This window comes from Tachysurus vachellii, chromosome 16 (assembly GCF_030014155.1).
Source record: "Tachysurus vachellii isolate PV-2020 chromosome 16, HZAU_Pvac_v1, whole genome shotgun sequence".
Taxonomy (NCBI): Eukaryota; Metazoa; Chordata; class Actinopteri; order Siluriformes; family Bagridae; genus Tachysurus; species Tachysurus vachellii.
The window spans coordinates 22,567,472-22,589,817 of NC_083475.1; the positions used below are offsets into that span (position 1 = coordinate 22,567,472).

At 39.8% G+C, this 22,346-nt stretch overlaps 1 protein-coding gene and 1 gene segment (V, D, J or C); one reads left to right on the forward strand and one right to left on the reverse strand.

The window, feature by feature from the left end:
- Nucleotides 1-22,346, reverse strand: part of LOC132858776 (scavenger receptor cysteine-rich type 1 protein M130-like) — a 103,787-nt gene that overhangs the window by 45,826 nt on the left and 35,615 nt on the right. The gene's annotated exons all lie outside the window — the stretch shown is intronic.
- LOC132858797 (immunoglobulin kappa variable 1D-13-like) lies at nt 16,981-17,770 on the forward strand. The segment is given in 2 exon segments: nt 16,981-17,129; nt 17,228-17,770. Coding segments are annotated over 2 exon segments (420 nt in total).

The window sequence follows — 22,346 nt, forward strand, 5'->3', positions numbered from 1 at the left end:
ATCCCAGCCTTTTCTACAGACAGTTTGACCAATCACCTCCTGCTCCTGTTCAGAGTTTGACCAATCCCACCTGAGGACTGTTCCACAGAACAAGCTCAGCAGACTTGGGGTCTCAGTATGAGAGCCGACTTCACTTCACAAACACTCATAAACTGGGTTCATTGGTATCATGATGTGTGTTAACAACTCGTTAATGTGATCCAGACTTCCATCATCAGGTCCTGTGTACATTCACTTTAAAAAGAACACATCTCACACTGCTTCTAATACTTGTTGGACAAACTGGAGATGTGTTGTGTTAAATCTGTACATTTTGCTGCAGAAGAACAAGAATTCAAGATAAACAATAAGGACAAAAATCAATACTGTCACTGCTGCCAGGGTGAGTGTGAAAAAACAGCTGACTATAAATGTGGAACTTTATTTTATTTCAATTCACAAGACACTTGATGTAAATGTAATAAGAAATGAAATAATTAGCAGTAAATTATTAGTCATTATTAATCCTTTTAATTTAATAAATTAATCTGTAAATTGAACAGATTTATAAACGGTGTAGTTTTGCCATGTTGAAATGTGCTTTAATCTACTTCTTAATGTGACTTTTTTCTGAAATAAAATTATAATTAGTGAAATAAAGACTGTCTCCACTGTTTAATGTGTGATGTTGAACTCTAACATAAATGTATTAAGTAACAGAAGAATTGTTCAGTAAAAGTCTGTCTCACAGCCCTGCCCTCTGATTGGTCCACGGTGACAGGATGCAGCACATCAGGGAGTTTCTCCTTCCTAATCCTGCTTCTACTGTGCACCACTGTCATGTCACCTGCCTTGGATGGGTCGACACTTTACAGCCTTAAACTATTGAAGTGTGTCTTGAGAATCCCAAAGTTCATTTCTATCCTGATTCTAGTCTTGTCCTGATCTGTTTAAATCACCCCTGAGGTCCAGCAGTGGCAGAGGAAATGGAGTCATCAGGACCTTCTTGGTGGATCAGGGTGTTACATAAAACAAAGACAGGGCAAGGACTTAGTAAGTTAGTCCTAGCCACATAAAGTGCAACTGTGCAACCTGGTGCAAACAGTGCAGGACAAGACAGACAAGACAGTGCAGGACAAGACAAACAAGACAGACAAGACAGTGCAGGACAAAAGACAGTGCAGGCAAAAAGTTACAAGACAATACACAAAATACAAAAAAGACAGTACACAAAAGACAGTAAACAGAAACAGTGCCGACCGACCAGTGTAAATACTGTATGTAAATACTGTAAGTTCAGACAATATTGCATGCAGTAATATTAGAATGAACACAGTTTCTTAGCAGCAGGTCCCTGAGATAATGTATAGGATTGAGCAAAAACAGCAACAACTGAAATATTGTATAGTGTGTGCCAAAAGACTGAAATGTTATACAGAGTGTGCAAAGAGCAAAAAAGTAAAAAAGTGTGCAAACCAGCATGTAAACAGTTTGATGGATGTATATTAGAAGTGTGTGTTTAGGTGTAGGTCTGTGCAGTCCATACAGTTGATGTGCGTGTGTATGTTAGTTCAGGTAACTATGCTGTTCTTATGCTGTTAGATCTTACTGCTGCGTTTGACACCATAGATCACAATATACTGATCTCTCGCCTTGAGCATTGTGTTGGTATAAAAGGTGCCGCGTTACAATGGTTTAAATCTTATCTGGGTGAAAGAACTTACTTTGTACGTCTTGGGGAATTTGTGTTTTCTACTGCATCTCTTGGATGTGGAGTCCCTCAGGGTTCCATTCTTGGACCGATTTTATTTTCTTTATATATATTACCTTTAGGGTCCATTTTTAGGAAACATGGCATTTCATTTCAGTGTTATGACTTGCAACTCTATCTGCCTTTGAAGGATGCAAACTCTGTGGCACCTTTGCTGAGATGTCTTGAAGATATTAAAGCCGAGAGAACAGTCACGTGATAGCAGGATGGCGGCCCTAGTCTGCTAGATTGTAAACAACTCCAGCTGAAATATCTAAAACATACCTACAACATTTTGTTTTGTTGTTTTTTGTTTTTCTCTCTCTCGTTTTTTCCCCCTTCCATTTTTCTCTCTTTTTTTTTTTTTTTTTTTTCTTTTTTTTTTTTTCTTCTTTCGATTTCAAATCCGGATTATAATATTATACAACCTGGATCAGCTCGAAGAATATATCGACGCGCACTTCAACACACTCTGCTGCACCATGAACAGGGACAAACCAGATCACAACAAAAAAAGTAAAGGTAACTCCACTCCAAACTCCAAGAGACCTCGTCCCGATTCACCTTTCAGCTCAAGTACAACACCATCCACATCACCCAAACCGCCGTGCTGCACTGAGGTAAGCGATATTTTGCTATCAATCGAAAATAAACTCACCGGACTTGATACCAGGATTGCACTCATAGAAGTCATACACAAGGAATTCCAAGAATTACGGTACAGCTTAGAATTCAGCCAAGAACAGATAGACACTCTCACTAAAGAAAATAACTTTTTAAAGGACTCCGTGCAAGCACTTACCGTTCAATTCACTTCCGTTGTCGCTGAAAACAAAACCATGAAAGAAAACATTTTGGACTTGCAATCGCGCAGCATGAGGGACAATTTAGTTTTTACAGGCATCCCGGAACAAACTCCAGACGACCCCGAAAAATCAGTCAAGGATTTCATGATAAAACAACTCAAATTACCGGCGGAAACAGTACAGAGCATCACCTTTCACCGAGTTCACCGTATTAGATCAAAAAACAACAACAACCGACCACGAGCGATCATCGCAAAATTCGAACACTATAAACACAAAGAACTGGTTCAGAGGCAAGGCAAACAACTCAAAGGCACAAACTATGGACTCAATGATCAATATCCAAAGGTCATTCTCGAACGCCGGAAACAACTCTTCCCAATCCGAAAACAAAAAATAAATGAAGGAAAAAAGGCAGTCATTACAGTGGACAAATTATACATAGATGGACAACTATATCGTGATAAGGACATTACTCCCTGGCTTTTCTGAACACGTCACTATCATTCCTGAGTCAATAACTGCCATAATCACTAAAACATGTCATCTATCACTTTTGTAACCTGGAACGTTCGTGGATTTGGTTCTCAGACAAAGAAGGTCAAAGTTTTTAATCATTTAAATAAATTACAAGCCGACATATGTCTCCTGCAAGAAACACATCTATCAGAATCAGATTATAACAAAATTAAATCATCAAATTACAGTCATTTATTTTCGGCTCACTACAACACAAAACAAAGAGGAGTATGCATTCTAATAAATAAAAAAATCTCTTTTATTCATAACACCACTATTACAGACCCTGAAGGATGATTCATTATTATAAACATCTCCATTAATAATAGCCCGGTCACAATTGGCAACTTGTATGGCCCAAACACAGATGACCCATCCTTTTTCCAGACCTTTTTCTCTTCAATTTCAAATTTTTCTAATTGTCCAGTTATAATTGCAGGTGATTTCAATACAGTTCTAGATCCAACAATAGATAGATGTAATAGTTTAGGCAATAAACGCATTTGGAAATCTGCAGAAACCATAAAACAGTTCATGAGTGATTTTGGTCTTGGCGATAGTTGGCGTCTACAGCATCCTAACAGTAAAGAATACTCATTTTTCTCACCAGTACACCACTCATATTCCCGCATTGACTTCTTTCTTACCAGTAATTCTATCATATCAAATATTTCTGAATCAAAGATTCATCCAATAGCCATCAGTGATCATGCCCCGGTAACATTAAAATGGAACACAACCAGTCAACATAAACCCAGTACCAGATGGCGATTTAACATATCCCTTCTGAAAGATCATGATTTTGACAGCTATTTCAAAAGAGAGTGGGCATGCTTTCTAGAGATGAATGACTCCCCGGAAACATCTCCATCTCTTCTGTGGGAAACAGGAAAAGCAGTACTAAGAGGAAAAATAATTTCATTCTCAGTTTACAAAAAAAGGAAAGAAAGGGATGAACAAGTAGAATTGGAACAAAAAATTAAACAACTAGAAGACATTAACATAAATAACCCAACAGAAGAAACACAGGATTCATTAAGAAAATATAAACTCAAATTGAACGAATTAATCAATAAACATACACAATTCCTAATTCATAGACTACGACAAGAAAACTTCCATCATAATAACAAATCTGGTAAATATTTGGCAAATCAAATCAAACAAAATAAGGAAAAAGCTACAATACCAGTGATTGTAGACACATCAGGGAAATCCACCAACTCACCAGAAGAAATAAATCAAATCTTTCAAAATTTTTATAGTAAATTATATTCCTCCAATAAAGACCCAGATCAGAAAGACATTGACTCATTCCTCAACAATATCAACCTGCCTCAACTCAGTAAACATGAAATACATACTCTTGAATCTCCCTTATCAGAATATGAACTTTTTAATGCCCTCAAACTCATGCCAAACAACAAAGCACCAGGCCCCGATGGATTCCCTGCTGAGTTCTACAAACACTTTTGGTCCATTTTATCACCACTTTTTGTCCGTATGATTACTGAATCAAAACAAAAATCAAAATTTCCAGATACTATGAACACAGCCACAATTTCACTCCTTCTTAAACCAAATAAAGACCCAACATTACCATCAAGTTATCGCCCGATTTCCCTAATCAATGTAGACGTTAAAATCATCGCCAAAGCACTAGCTCATAGAATAGAAAAAGTCACACCATCTATAATCCATCCAGATCAAACCGGTTTCATCAAAGGTAGACTTTCATCCAACAACACACGCAGACTTTTTAACTTGATGCATTATTCATCAACTCAAAAAAACAAAACCATCATAGTTACTCTTGACGCAGAAAAAGCTTTTGATAGGGTCAATTGGAAATTCCTGTTTTCCACATTAGAGAGGTTTCGTTTTGGGGAGTCATTCATTAATTGGATCAAAATTCTGTATACATCACCTTCAGCCACTGTCATCACCAATGGACTAACATCACATATCTTCACGCTGCAACGGGGGACTAGACAAGGATGCCCACTCTCTCCTTCATTATTTACCATTTTCATTGAGCCACTAGCAGCAGCTATCCGTCAAAATAGCTACATTAAAGGAATTCAAACACTAAACATGCACCACAAAATTAGTCTTTACGCTGATGATATATTACTATATTTACAAGACCCCTCATCTTCATTACAAGAAACGATTAAACTCATTGATTCATTCTCAAATATCTCTGAATACTCGATCAACTGGAGTAAATCAGCCATACTTTCATTACATTCCAACAGCTTGGATGTGACATCCCAGACATCACCTATTCCTTTGTGCACCAACTATATCACATACTTGGGCATTAATGTTTCCCCCAGGCTGTCAGAGCTGTTTGGACTCAACTTTACTTCATTACTTAAAACAATAAATGATGACCTTCATCGCTGGATGAATTTACCACTATCCATTATGGGCAGAATATCAGTAATTAAAATGACTATACTTCCTAAATTAAACTATTTATTTACAATGACTCCAGCACTACCCACCCTCACCTGGTTTAAATCACTAGATTCAATCGTCACTAAATTCTATTGGAAAAATAAGACTCCAAGAATTAAACTGACTACACTACAGAAACCAAAAACACAAGGAGGACTGGAAGCACCACATTTCTACCACTACTTTTTGGCCAATCAGCTCCAAAACATATACAAATGGATTCATCCTAACCCATCAGAAAGCACATGGATAGATTTTGAACAGTCAATTTGCAAAGAGATGAACATTTCAGAATTACCTTTCTATAGTCAGACAATCAAAAAGCATCACTGTTTTAAATCACCAACAATAGCCACAGCTCTGACAGCCTGGTGGAAATTTCATCAAATCACAAACACCCCTCTTGCACCATCTAAATACACCCCGATCTGGAATAACCCAGATTTTATAGTTAATAAGAAGCCACTAAACTTACGCACATGGGTAGATAAGGGCATCACACAACTTCAACACATCCTCCTTAATAACAACTTGGCACCATTTTCCCACTTGGTCCAGAAATACGGCATTGGGAATAATTGTTTTTTGGAATATTTACAAATCAAATCATCTATTCAATCAAAAATCGACACTCAGACAATTAATCTAGACCTTTCGCCTCCAATTTCAGAACTAATTAATATAACCTCACCAAAAAAACTACTCTCCAAAATATATAAAATAATATCCAAATCAGACAACACATTAAGCCGACCCAATGCTAAATGGGAATCAGACTTATCCATTGCTCCCAATGCCGCTTTCTGGACACAAATCTGCAAAAATATCTACTTCATGACAAAAAATGCCAACTTACAACTTATACAGTATAAAGTACTTCATAGATTTCACCTAACTGGACAGAAATTATTTCAAATGGGTTTTACTTCAGAAACATGCTCACATTGCACACAAAATACCTCAGACACCTATTTACACGCTATTTGGCTTTGCACCTCAGTTAAAAAATTCTGGGAAAATGTTATTGACTCACTATCCAACCTTATGGGGTGTCGCATCCCGCTATCTCCCTCCCTCTGTATATTAGGTGACGTATCCATAATCAATTTAAACAGTACAAACAGTCAATTACTCCTAGTGGCTCTAACTATCGCCAAGAAAACTATACTCATGAACTGGAAATCAAGGAACACCATACACATTATAACTTGGAAAAATGTATTAATAGAGTACATCTCCATGGAAAACTTGTCCACCTCCATTCAAAATAGTACATCAGAATTACACCCTTCTTGGTCATCTCTCTTTAACTTCAAACAGTCATGAATCCAGTGACCTTCTTTGTCTGAAGCCATCCTCAATGAAACACCATCAATAATCCCATCAATAATCACACATGATTGGGAGGAGGGGGGTCAGGAAGAGGCAGCTACACAGACTAATATCAAATATAAATAAAATACTTATAAGATTATATTTAAATCTCTCTCTCTCTCTCTCTCTCTCTCTCTCTCTCTCTCTCTCTCTCTCTTTTTCGCTGCTTCTGGACCCTGGTTGGATGTGGCATACTAGTCCCTGCCATGTGCGGTTCTGATTAGTTGTGGGTGGGTGTGATGTGGGGCCGGGGGAGGATGTTGGGCTTTCGCCCTCCAGCTTGTACTTATGCCTGAGATTTCTTATCTCCGGTTGGCCCATCACTTGTCTCGCTGTTTTAATGCATCACATATTAGATGAGGTGTGCACACATTCATTTGGAGCATAATAAAAAATATATATATTTTATATATTTAGAAATATATATATAAAAACTCACACATAGGGTAAGTGTGGCGCGAGCATGGCGGCCTGGGCTTTGCACTGGGCTGGTTCCATGCTACACGCCATGCTTTTTTAATGCATCATACACTAGTTGACATAAACATATCATGATTATAACAATGAAAGCCAAAAAAAAAAACAAAAAAAAAAACAAAAAACACACAAACAGGGTAAGCGGGGCATGTGTGGGACGGCTGGGGATGGGGATGGATTTTGGGACCCTGGACCCGGCAGCACCACACTTGTAATATAATACAACGGTGTGACAGCACCACACCGTTGTAATATGACGCTGGCGGAGGTCTATACTATGCCATGGCCATGAGGGGTATCAGAAGCAGCTTTATAATACCTAATCATTAATAGCCGTATCAATATTACCGTTATTATTATTATTATTATTATTATTATTATTATTATTATTATTATTATTATTATTATCGTTGCTATTATAAGTACTACTATTATCATTACTATTAATGGCTGTATCAGCATTATTATTGCTATTTGTCTTTTTGCATTATTAAATGCTATTTGCATTATTATTTCTATTTGTCCTCTTCCTGATCCTTTAACCTCCCCTTCACTCTGGAGGATATGAGTATATTTGTAAATATGTTTATTATTACTAATACTGCTAATACTATATTACTATTTCTTATTAATTGGGTTTTTCATTATAATTATTATTATTATTATTTTTTTTTTTTTTTGTGTGTGATACTATTACTATCTTTATCATTATTATTGTCATTATAATTATTATTATTTAAATTAATATATATATTCCTCTTTGATTAAAGCCTGGATGGCCTCCAACTTCTTAAAGTTTAATGAAGATAAAACTGAAATCATTTTATTTCGACCTGGAGGTACCATTAATACGCCTGATGTAGATCTGGGTGACTTAAAGTCATTTGTGAAGCCTGTTGTTAAAAACCTGGGGGTTTTAATGGACGGTGACTTTAAACTAGAAAAACAGATTAATTTGGTAGTTAAATTGTGTTTTTATCAGTTAAGGCAATTATCTAAAGTCAAGTCATTTGTATCTTTTACTGATTTTGAGAGGGTCATCCATGCTTTTATATCATCCCGCCTGGACTATTGTAATAGTCTCTATGTAGGCATTGGTGAGGCATCTCTAACACGCTTACAGAGGGTACAAAACACAGCTGCACGTTTATTAACGGGGACACGCAAACGAGAACACATTACACCTATATTGGCTTCCCTTCATTGGTTGCCCGTTCATTTTAGAATTGATTTCAAGATTTTACTTTTAGTTTTTAAATCATTAAATAACATTGGTCCTAAATATCTCTGTCAGGCCCCCGGATCCGGTGGGCAGGAGACAGACCCGTAGGCAGGATAGCTTCAAATGAAAGGGGTTTAATACAGTAGGGAAACAAACAGACATCCACCCGACACGGGGAACTAACGGAAATTACACTAATGAATCCGGGCTGTCAGAGCTGTTTGGACTCAACTTTACTTCATTACTTAAAACAATAAATGATGACCTTCATCGCTGGATGAATTTACCACTATCCATTATGGGCAGAATATCAGTAATTAAAATGACTATACTTCCTAAATTAAACTATTTATTTACAATGACTCCAGCACTACCCACCCTCACCTGGTTTAAATCACTAGATTCAATCGTCACTAAATTCTATTGGAAAAATAAGACTCCAAGAATTAAACTGACTACACTACAGAAACCAAAAACACAAGGAGGACTGGAAGCACCACATTTCTACCACTACTTTTTGGCCAATCAGCTCCAAAACATATACAAATGGATTCATCCTAACCCATCAGAAAGCACATGGATAGATTTTGAACAGTCAATTTGCAAAGAGATGAACATTTCAGAATTACCTTTCTATAGTCAGACAATCAAAAAGCATCACTGTTTTAAATCACCAACAATAGCCACAGCTCTGACAGCCTGGTGGAAATTTCATCAAATCACAAACACCCCTCTTGCACCATCTAAATACACCCCGATCTGGAATAACCCAGATTTTATAGTTAATAAGAAGCCACTAAACTTACGCACATGGGTAGATAAGGGCATCACACAACTTCAACACATCCTCCTTAATAACAACTTGGCACCATTTTCCCACTTGGTCCAGAAATACGGCATTGGGAATAATTGTTTTTTGGAATATTTACAAATCAAATCATCTATTCAATCAAAAATCGACACTCAGACAATTAATCTAGACCTTTCGCCTCCAATTTCAGAACTAATTAATATAACCTCACCAAAAAAACTACTCTCCAAAATATATAAAATAATATCCAAATCAGACAACACATTAAGCCGACCCAATGCTAAATGGGAATCAGACTTATCCATTGCTCCCAATGCCGCTTTCTGGACACAAATCTGCAAAAATATCTACTTCATGACAAAAAATGCCAACTTACAACTTATACAGTATAAAGTACTTCATAGATTTCACCTAACTGGACAGAAATTATTTCAAATGGGTTTTACTTCAGAAACATGCTCACATTGCACACAAAATACCTCAGACACCTATTTACACGCTATTTGGCTTTGCACCTCAGTTAAAAAATTCTGGGAAAATGTTATTGACTCACTATCCAACCTTATGGGGTGTCGCATCCCGCTATATTCCCTCCCTCTGTATATTAGGTGACGTATCCATAATCAATTTAAACAGTACAAACAGTCAATTACTCCTAGTGGCTCTAACTATCGCCAAGAAAACTATACTCATGAACTGGAAATCAAGGAACACCATACACATTATAACTTGGAAAAATGTATTAATAGAGTACATCTCCATGGAAAACTTGTCCACCTCCATTCAAAATAGTACATCAGAATTACACCCTTCTTGGTCATCTCTCTTTAACTTCAAACAGTCATGAATCCAGTGACCTTCTTTGTCTGAAGCCATCCTCAATGAAACACCATCAATAATCCCATCAATAATCACACATGATTGGGAGGAGGGGGGTCAGGAAGAGGCAGCTACACAGACTAATATCAAATATAAATAAAATACTTATAAGATTATATTTAAATCTCTCTCTCTCTCTCTCTCTCTCTCTCTCTCTCTCTCTCTCTTTTTCGCTGCTTCTGGACCCTGGTTGGATGTGGCATACTATGTGGCATACCATGCCATGTGCAGTTCTGATTAGTTGTGGGTGGGTGTGATGTGGGGCCGGGGTGATGTGATGTTGGGCTTTCGCCCTCCAGCTTGTACTTATGCCTGAGATTTTCTTATCTCCGGTTGGCCCATCACTTGTCTCGCTGTTTTAATGCATCACATATTAGATGAGGTGTGCACACATTCATTTGGAGCATAATAAAAAATATATATATTTTATATATTTAGAAATATATATATAAAAACTCACACATAGGGTAAGTGTGGCGCGAGCATGGCGGCCTGGGCTTTGCACTGGGCTGGTTCCATGCTACACGCCATGCTTTTTTAATGCATCATACACTAGTTGACATAAACATATCATGATTATAACAATGAAAGCCAAAAAAAAAAAAAAAAAAAAAAAAAAAAAACACACACAAACAGGGTAAGCGGGGCATGTGTGGGACGGCTGGGGATGGGGATGGATTTTGGGACCCTGGACCCGGCAGCACCACACTTGTAATATAATACAACGGTGTGACAGCACCACACCGTTGTAATATGACGCTGGCGGAGGTCTATACTATGCCATGGCCATGAGGGGTATCAGAAGCAGCTCTATAATACCTAATCATTAATAGCCGTATCAATATTACCGTTATTATTATTATTATTATTATTATTATTATTATTATTATTATTATTATTATTATCGTTGCTATTATAAGTACTACTATTATCATTACTATTAATGGCTGTATCAGCATTATTATTGCTATTTGTCTTTTTGCATTATTAAATGCTATTTGCATTATTATTTCTATTTGTCCTCTTCCTGATCCTTTAACCTCCCCTTCACTCTGGAGGAAATGAGTATATTTGTAAATATGTTTATTATTACTACTACTGCTAATACTATATTACTATTTCTTATTAATTGGGTTTTTCATTATAATTATTATTATTATTATTTATTTTTTTTTTTGTGTGTGATACTATTACTATCTTTATCATTATTATTGTCATTATAATTATTATTATTTAAATTAATATATATATTCCTCTTTGATTAAAGCCTGGATGGCCTCCAACTTCTTAAAGTTTAATGAAGATAAAACTGAAATCATTTTATTTCGACCTGGAGGTACCATTAATACGCCTGATGTAGATCTGGGTGACTTAAAGTCATTTGTGAAGCCTGTTGTTAAAAACCTGGGGGTTTTAATGGACGGTGACTTTAAACTAGAAAAACAGATTAATTTGGTAGTTAAATTGTGTTTTTATCAGTTAAGGCAATTATCTAAAGTCAAGTCATTTGTATCTTTTACTGATTTTGAGAGGGTCATCCATGCTTTTATATCATCCCGCCTGGACTATTGTAATAGTCTCTATGTAGGCATTGGTGAGGCATCTCTAACACGCTTACAGAGGGTACAAAACACAGCTGCACGTTTATTAACGGGGACACGCAAACGAGAACACATTACACCTATATTGGCTTCCCTTCATTGGTTGCCCGTTCATTTTAGAATTGATTTCAAGATTTTACTTTTAGTTTTTAAATCATTAAATAACATTGGTCCTAAATATCTCTGTCAGGCCCCCGGATCCGGTGGGCAGGAGACAGACCCGTAGGCAGGATAGCTTCAAATGAAAGGGGTTTAATACAGTAGGGAAACAAACAGACATCCACCCGACACGGGGAACTAACGGAAATTACACTAATGAATCCGCGCTGCCATCGGCAACGCGGCTCACATATATACACACAGTGTCAATCACAGGATGGGAAACAGGTGAGGAGACAGGGAGGAGCGGACGAAGGCGGGGCAGACACGTGACAATAATAAAAACATTCGCACGTGTCCAAAGGTCCGCGCTGATCCCTGACAGAACCCCCCCATTAAGGCGCGGCTCCCGAAGCGCCAAAACCCGACAAGGTCCAGGAGGGAGGGCGAGGCCCACGGTGATTGGCAGTTGTGGGGAGCAAGGACGACGGCGAGGCCAGTGGGGGGAGCAAGGACCACGGCAAGGTAGGCGAGGGGAGCCAAGGCACACGGCGAGGTAGGTGGGGGGAGCAGGGCACACGGCGGCGCAGCCAAAGAGGGCCGAGCGACGTCCACAGCCGAGCTGAAGGGCCGAAGCGACGTCCGCATCCGAGCTGAAGGGCCGAGCGAAGTCCACAGCCGAGCTGTAGGGCCGAGTGACGTCCACCGCCGAACTGAGGTGCCGAGCAACATCCCCCGACGCACCGCGGCCAGACCCCCGCCTCGGTGACCAGAGAAAAGGGGCGGGAGGGCGGGAAGGATCCTCCGCCTCGGGCCCGCAGCACCCCCCGCGGAAAGAGTGAAGCGACGTCCTCCTCGGGATCTGTACCGGAAACGGAGCGGCGTCCTTCACCGGAAACGTGCGGGGCGATGCCGCGGGGCACCAAAAAAAAAAAGGGGCCAACCAGGATGACGACATCCTCCACGAACGTGGTGAGGATGTCACTGGACTCAGGCCCGGAAGGACTGACGGGACAGTCCAGGGGGGAAGGATCCTCCGCCTCGGACCTGCAGCACCCCCCGCGGAAATAGTGAAGCGACGTCCTCCTCGGGATCTGTACCGGAAACGGAGCGGCGTCCTTCACCGGAACATGCGGGGCGATGCCGCAGGGCGCCAAACAAAAGAAAAAAGGGGGGCCAACCAGGATCACGACATCCTCCGCGAACATGGTGAAGCGACGTCCTCCTCGGGATCTGTACCGGAAACGGAGCGGCGTCCCTCACCGGAGAAATGCGGAGCGATGTCTCTGGACTCAGGCCCGGAAGAACTGACGGAACAGTCCCAGGGGGAAGTGACGCGACGTCCTCCTCGGGAAAAACCGGAAACGGAGCGGCGTCCTTCCCCGGAGAAAAAAAGGCAAAAAGGAAAAAAAAGGCCGGTCCGAGCTGGAAGCTATCCTGCTGGGTCTGCTGGATCTTACGGCGGATTCATTCTGTCAGGGCCCCGGATACGGTGGGAAGGAGTCAGACCCGTAGGCAGGATAGCTTCAAATGAAAGGGGTTTAATACAGTAGGGAAACAAACAGACATCCACACGACACGGGGAACTAACGGAAATTACACTAATGAATCCGCGCTGCCATCGGCAACGCGGCTCACATATATACACACAGTGTCAATCACAGGATGGGAAACAGGTGAGGAGACAGGGAGGAGCGGACGAAGGCGGGGCAGACACGTGACAATAATAAAAACATTCGCACGTGTCCAAAGGTCCGCGCTGATCCCTGACAATCTCTCAGATCTATTAAAGCCATATGCTCCATCCAGAGCACTTAGGTCTGCTGGGCAACTGCTTTTAGTATTTGCTTTTAGTCTTTTATTTACTTTTTATTTATTTATTATTATTATTATTATTATTAATGGTGCTTGAAAAGCATCATTATTGTTATTCTGCATACTTATTATTATTATTATTATTATTATTATTATTATTATTATTATTATTATTATTATTATTCTTCCAGACACTTTTTCAGCGCGTAACTTGTCCCGCAGCTTTTGTCCTAGACCCATGAATGAGGTGTCAAATCGACCGGCTCGTTGAGGACAGGTGTGCTATGACTTTTATAAGCGATCGGAATTCTGGAATTCCCGGTACGGAAGCTCAAAGGGTTTTTTTTTCCCATAGACTTGAATGGGGAATTCTTAAAATTCTTTTGTTCTCTCTGTAGATGTAAAGCACACTCTCAATACATGTAACTATCAACTCCACACTATAAATCCAATGATTCCACAAGTATTGGCCCCCAGTCAATACACTTTTGTCCAAAAGTATTGGCACCCCACCGGGTATTCACGTGACGTCATGTGTAGCCCCGCCCCCAACAAACTGTTCTATGCAGTATAATATTAAGTAGAATTCCATAATGACTGCAGTTTTGACATGAAATGTCAAAACACCTAGTAGCCACTTTTGTCCAAAAGTATTGGAACCCCACCGGGTATTCACGTGACGTCACGTGTAGCCCCGCCCCCAAAATAAGCGAAATCATAAATTTTGCACAACATGGACATGTCATATATCAAAACACTCAGCCCGATGAGGGGAACTGCCTCACGCGTGTTTTGGTCACGTCACGTGACGTCACATGTAGCCAGCCCCGAAAATAAGCGAAATCAAAAAGTTAGCACAACATGGACATGTCATATATCAAAACACTCAGCACGATGAAGGGAACTTGCCACGTGCAAGCACCATTCACATTTTCTTCAGGAAATGTACCGTTCTAGTTATTATTATTATTATTATTATTATTATTATTATTATTATTATTATTATTATTATTTTATGCTTTTTAGTTCTATTGTTTATTTTATATTGTTTGTACAGCACTTTGGTGAACACCTCCTGTTTTAAAAAGGTGCTCTATAAATAAACTTTGATTTGATTGATTTGATTTGATGTTGTGCTCAGTACAGTTTAGTTCAGTTATTGAGAAGTCTGATGGCTTGTGGGAAGAAACTGTTACACAGTCTGGTCGTGAGGGCCGAATGCTTTGGTACCTTTTTCCAGACGGCAGGAGGGTGAAGAGTGTGTGTGAGGGGGTGTGTGGGGTCATCCACAATGCTGTTGGCTTTGCGGATGCAGCGTGTGGTGTAAGTGTCCATGATAGAGGGAAGAGAGACCCCAATGATCTTCTCAGCTGTCCTCACTATCCGCTGCAGGGTCTTGCGATCCGAGATGGTGCAGTTCCCAAACCAGACAGTGATGCAGCTGCTCAGAATGCTCTCAATGGTCCCTCTGTAGAACATGGTCAGGATGGGGGAGGGAGATGTGCCGTCCTCAGCCTTTGTAGGAAGTAGAGACGCTGCTGCACTTTCTTGGTGATGGAGCTGGTGTTGAGTGACCAGGTGAAGTTCTCCGCTAGATGAACACCAAGAAATTTGGTGCTCTTGACGATCTCTACGGATGATCCATCGATATTCAGTGGAGAGTGGTCACTCTGTGCTCTCCTGAAGTCAACAACCATCTCTTTAGTTTTATTAACATTCGGAGACAGGTTGTTGGTTCTACACCAGGTAGTTAGCTGTTGCACATCCTCTCTGTATGCTGACTCGTTGTTCTTGCTGATGAGACCCACCACAGTTGTGTCATCAGCAAACTTGATGATATAGTTTGATCTGTGCATTGCTGAGTCAGCAGAGTGAACAGCAGTGGACTGAGCACGCAGCCTTGAGGAGCTCCAGTGTTCAGTGTGGTGGTGCTGGAGATGCTGTTCCCGATCCGGACTGACTGAGGTCTCCCAGTCAGGAAGTCCAGGATCCAGTTGCAGAGGGAGGTGTTTAGTCCCAGCAGGCTCAGCTTCCCAATCAGGTGCTGAGGGATGATTGTGTTGAATACTGAACTAAAGTTTATGAACAGCATTCATACATAAGTGTCTTTATTGTCCAGGTGGGTGAGGGCTTAATGGAGGGCTGTGGCAATGGCATCGTCTGTGGAGCGGTTTGGACGATACGCGAACTGTAGGGGGTCCAGTGAGGGTGGTACCTGGGTCATGATGTGCCTCATGACGAGCTTCTCGAAGCACTTCATAACTATGGGTGTGAGTGTGACGGCACGATAGTCATTGAGGCAGGACACTGTAGACTTCTTTGGGACGGGGACAATGGTGGTAGTCTTGAGGCACTATTCTATTAAAGCTCAGTATGTGTCATTTGTCAGTGTGGTTATCTTGAATTGATCCTGCTCCAGACCAGGTTAGCTGTGTACAGTATGTTGCCATGGCGACCTGCCCAGCTTAAAAGCTGTATTGTTTCACTTTGGGTTATGAGTTTAACCCTGAAATCCTGCTTTGTGGTACATCCTATGATTATTTAAAGGGAGTAGAGTGAGTACAAACAGCTGAGTGTCATTAGTAATCAGGTAAATGTGAACAGCTTGACTGGAGATCATGTGATGAAGTTACACACTGAGGATCATGGGAGTTGTGTTGGTTGTAGATTAAGTTAAAAAAGTGTCTAGATTTACATGAATCTTAACCACCAGGGTGCAGTGTGACACCTTAAATACATTCAATGCTGAAATCAGGCAGCTGTTAAACAGCTGGAAATTCATAAAAGACCAGATTCATGATTGCAGCTGGATCCAGGACTTGTTTAAACTGTTCTGGTAAAATCTCACAAAGTTATGAATACTCTGTACTCTGTAGGATTGTCCTCCTCCTACTGCTGCTGTTCTGTCTCAGACTAAATGACATGAATTAAGTGTAAATCTGATTCCTTATAAAGTTACAGACAGTTTTTCAGTAGTAGTGTTGAAGACCTGCTGTGTGATTATTAATTCAGAATAAGGTTCATGATGTGGATCATGACAAGTGTCAGACGACGATGAGAAGACAATCGAGAGAGAGAGAGAGAGAGAGAGAGAGAGAGAGAGAGAGAGAGAGAGAGATCAGTGAGGTGTAAGTGAGATTTGCATGAACAGGACTGAATAGTTTCATTTTTCCCAGAATAGCAGTTGGTGGCCCATGCTTCAGTGCTCTGTGAGTGTTTATAGCCCTGTGACTTTAACACTTCATGACTGAGAGCTGCTGCTCAGCAACTTCACCCACAGCAACCATGACTTTGATCAGCGTCTTCATCTGCACACTGGCCCTCTGGACTCAAGGTGAGAGTTTAACATCAACTCACAGCCTCACACACTTCATTTCATACTAATTCTACACCACTTTAGAGCACAGAAACACAATCTATGTTTCTCTTCAGGATCCAGAGGTCAGGTGACTGTGACTCAGACTCCTTCAGTGCAAACTGTTGCTCCAGGAAACACAGTCACCATCAACTGTAAAACCAGTAGCGATGTGTATCTTGGTAGCCTTCTCGCCTGGTACCTGCAGAAACCTGGAGAAGCTCCTAAACTCCTGATCTACGATGCTGATACATTAGAGTCAGGGATTCCAGATCGTTTCAGTGGCAGTGGATCTAATACTGACTTCACTCTGACCATCAGTGGAGTCCAGACTGAAGATACAGGAGATTACTACTGTCAGAGTTTACATTATATCAGTAGTAACTATGTGTTCACACAGTGTTAGAGCGTCGTACAAAAACCTCGGTCAGTGAGACTGCACAGAGAAACACTGCTGCAGCTGGGAGTGACTGCAGGTGCTGAGGGGGAGGATGTGATACAGCACAATGACACACACTGTGGACCAGAGAAAACACACCACACTAACTCACTAATGCACACACACACACACACACACACACACACACACACACACACACACACACACACACACACACACACACAAATTATTACACATATTATTATTATTATTATTATTATTATTATTATTATTATTATTATTATTATTATTATTATAGTAGTAGTATAACAGTGTTTTAGTGTTGTTAATATAGACTTTATATTTTATTATATAACTTTAATACCCACATTAGGACTTTATTAACTGAACATTTCTTGTTTATTAACAAACTATTAGACAATAATTAACTCTATATAACATTTAAACCAGTATAAACCAGAGAATTATATAAAATCATGAGAAAACAAATCTTTTTAAAATCTCTTCATTTATTTCAGATCTGCACTGATGACCTTGAGTTCTACAGCAGTTTGTGTGAAACGTCTCAATGATTCTTTATTTGTAACTAGATGACATTCATTAGAAACTCTGTAAGGCACTGGGTTGAATTTCTACATTATTATTAACATCAGTGATTTGTAGGTTTTTGACATGATTTCAGTGTGAAATGTAAAAAACTGGTTTTCTGTAGAGATTTCACAAAAACACTGCAACATCATCAGCACAGTCACCAACCTGAACACTACAAGAACCACACAGAAACTCTGACCAGTCCTGTCTGCTCCTGACCAGTCCCAAACTTCTCCTGCTCAAAGTATCTCCATTCTCACCCACTGACACATGAAGTTTAACCCTTCACACCCACTCTTGAAGAAAGCTGACCAATATTACTGTCACCTACAGAATAACTGACCAATCCTGTCCACTTAAGCAGAACCTTTGAGAAACCCCACCACACCAACTCCTGCATAAAGTGTGATCAATCCCATCCTCTCTTGAAGAACATTTGACCAATCCCATCTGCTCCTGCAGAATAATTAAACAATTCTGCCCACTCTTACAGAAACTTTGACCAATCCCAGCCTTTTCTACAGACAGTTTGACCAATCACCTCCTGCTCCTGTTCAGAGTTTGACCAATCCCACCTGAGGACTGTTCCACAGAACAAGCTCAGCAGACTTGGGGTCTCAGTATGAGAGCCGACTTCACTTCACAAACACTCATAAACTGGGTTCATTGGTATCATGATGTGTGTTAACAACTCGTTAATGTGATCCAGACTTCCATCATCAGGTCCTGTGTACATTCACTTTAAAAAGAACACATCTCACACTGCTTCTAATACTTGTTGGACAAACTGGAGATGTGTTGTGTTAAATCTGTACATTTTGCTGCAGAAGAACAAGAATTCAAGATAAACAATAAGGACAAAAATCAATACTGTCACTGCTGCCAGGGTGAGTGTGAAAAAACAGCTGACTATAAATGTGGAACTTTATTTTATTTTAATTCACAAGACACTTGATGTAAATGTAATAAGAAATGAAATAATTAGCAGTAAATAATTAGTCATTATTAATCATTTTAATTTAATAAATTAATCTGTAAATTGAACAGATTTATAAACGGTGTAGTTTTGCCATGTTGAAATGTGCTTTAATCTACTTCTTAATGTGACTTTTTTCTGAAATAAAATTATAATTAGTGAAATAAAGACTGTCTCCACTGTTTAATGTGTGATGTTGAACTCTAACATAAATGTATTAAGTAACAGAAGAATTGTTCAGTAAAAGTCTGTCTCACAGCCCTGCCCTCTGATTGGTCCACGGTGACAGGATGCAGCACATCAGGGAGTTTCTCCTTCCTAATCCTGCTTCTACTGTGCACCACTGTCATGTCACCTGCCTTGGATGGGTCGACACTTTACAGCCTTAAACTATTGAAGTGTGTCTTGAGAATCCCAAAGTTCATTTCTATCCTGATTCTAGTCTTGTCCTGATCTGTTTAAATCACCCCTGAGGTCCAGCAGTGGCAGAGGAAATGGAGTCATCAGGACCTTCTTGCAGGTGAACCCTCTCAGGTGTCTCCAGGTAGCCCAATGGAACTGAACTACGATGTAGAACGGACAGGAACATTTGAAGAAAAATGTTTAAATCACACACTGTGGACCAGAGAAAACACACCACACTAACTCCCTAATAAACACACACACACACACACACACACACACACACACACACACACACACACACACACACACACACTGTGGACCAGAGAAAACACACCACACTAACTCACTAATGCACACAACATTAACATTCATTAAATAAAGACACTGACAATTAACTGAACATTTTTATTATTAATAAACTATTAGATTATGATTTTCTTTATAAAGTTATCAAAGACAAAAAATCAGCAGCACAGACAACAACCTGAACATAACAACCACAGTTAGTTTGACTAATCCCACCAGGTCTTGCAGAAAGTGTGAGTAATCCCTTGTGCTCCTTAAAGCATCGTCCCTGTGTCTTAAAGCCCTGATAGGGAAACTTTGCTCTAGATGTGTTAAATCATGGCATGTACTTTAATTACATGCCGACTAATGCACAAAACTAAGAAAAATTTTAAATGTTTTAAATGTCACAGGTTCAAAATAACTTTTATCCATTAATGAAGACCGTCTGCTACTAATTTTCAGAATTATTTAATCAGCATCTCATTATTTTCAGTATTTTTAACATTTTTGAGTATTTGTAATACTGGCTAATGACATGACAAACTGAAAATATTTGTCTACAAAAGTAAAATACTGTAGGCTCTAACGGATTAAATCACCCAAAAATTAAATTCCCGTCTTCAGTTACTCATCCTCATGTCCTTCAAACCCTGTTAGACTTTTGGTTAATATTATTATTATTATTATTATTATTATTATTATTATTTAGTGCACACCAACCATTCACATTCATAAAATTTAGGTTAAACCATTGGAGTTGTAATGATACGTCGTGAGACGGAGGATCCATTTGCTCGCTTTATTGAGAACTCGTGGTACAACAAACCTGGGTCAGAATCGGCAAACACAACAACGTAGGAGAGGCAGAAATCAGAATCAGTAATCCAGTACCATCTGTCCTTCAAGGTTCCTTTCCTTAACTCCAAACTTGCCCATCACCTCCTCATCACCTGTGTTCCCCTCACCAACATGTCCATTAAAATCCGCTCCTATCAACACTCACCTGTGTGAATACTCTCCATCACCTCATCTAATTCACTCCATAATCTCTCTTTCTCCGCTAACTCACAACCTACCTGTGGGGCATAACCACTGACAACATTCAACATCACCCCTTCAATCTCTAACTTCAGACTCATCATCTTGTCTGACACTCTCTTCACCTCCAGAACATTCCTCACAAACTCCTCCTTCAGGACCACACCTACCCAATTTCTCTTACTATCCACACCATAAAAAAACAGCTTGAATCCTGCTCCTATACTACGAGCCTTGCTACCCTTCCACTTGGTCTCCTGTACACACAGTATATCCACCTTCCTTCTCTCCATCATATCAGCCAGCTCTCTACCTTTCCCTGTCATAGTACCAACATTCAGAGTCCCTCTATTCTCAGTCCTACACTCTTACCTTTCCTCTTCTCTCTCTGTCTGTGCACTCTCCTCCCTCCGCTACTTCTTCGACCAACAGTAGCCCAATTTCCACCAGCGCCCTGTAGGTCAACGGTGCTGATGGCGGGCCGGATGCTTTTCCTGACGCAACCCTCTCTATTTATCTGGGCTTGGGACCGGCACAGAAGTCACTGGACTGTGACCCCCATGGCTAGATTGAAGAGACCAAAAACTCAAGATTTAATTAAAACAATCTTCATTTTCATTTCGAAGATGAACATAAGAAAGGACATGAGGGTAAGTAGTTAATGAAAGAAATTTTTTTTTTTGGGTGAACAAAGTCATTAAGGTGCAACTGAAAGTAAAACCTTCTACCAATGTCTTTTGAGTTTACTGGACAATTTCCTATAAATTCAAGATTTTTATTTGTCACATACACAATTATATAGAGCATATATAACCAGCAGTGAAATGTGAAATAAATGAATTTAATGAAAGCTAAACTGTAAATTCATTTCACATACAGTATGGTAGCAGAACTGTAGTGAATGTGGCTTGGCAGCTAAGCTACACTTAAAAAATCTGGAAAATGAAGTTCCAATGAATGTGATTCCATTTACATTCTCCTAAAGGTTTTGTCTTGTACACAACAGAGACTGAAAGTGTGTGAAATCTCCAGTTAATGAAGACTGGTATTGACTTTAGTTGACTGGTATTAGACTTTTAGTTGACAAAACATCATTATCTAACTTGCATGATGTCTTGTTAATCTGTTTGTTTGTTAGGATGTCACTGACAAGGACTCACCAACAATGTCCAGTGAGAATCCTTTACTTAGATCCAGAAAGTTCACAGCTAAACCCTTTCAGAGTGCACATCATCTTAGAAGGGAGTTTAGTGATGGAACCGGACAACCTGCCACAGACCTTCTGTCTTCTCTTAGGACTCACTTATGCCCTGCACTTGGACTATATGAAGTATATGAAAAACACTTTCAACTTCATTCAGCATGTATTTCTTAACCTGGGAAAAGGGTAAGCTGACACCTTAAAAAAAAATCTCTTAAAAAATGCATGTTCTCCTTGTGCCCCTCGGATTTCCTCCGGGTACTCCGGTTTCCTCCCCTGGTCCAAAGACATGCATGG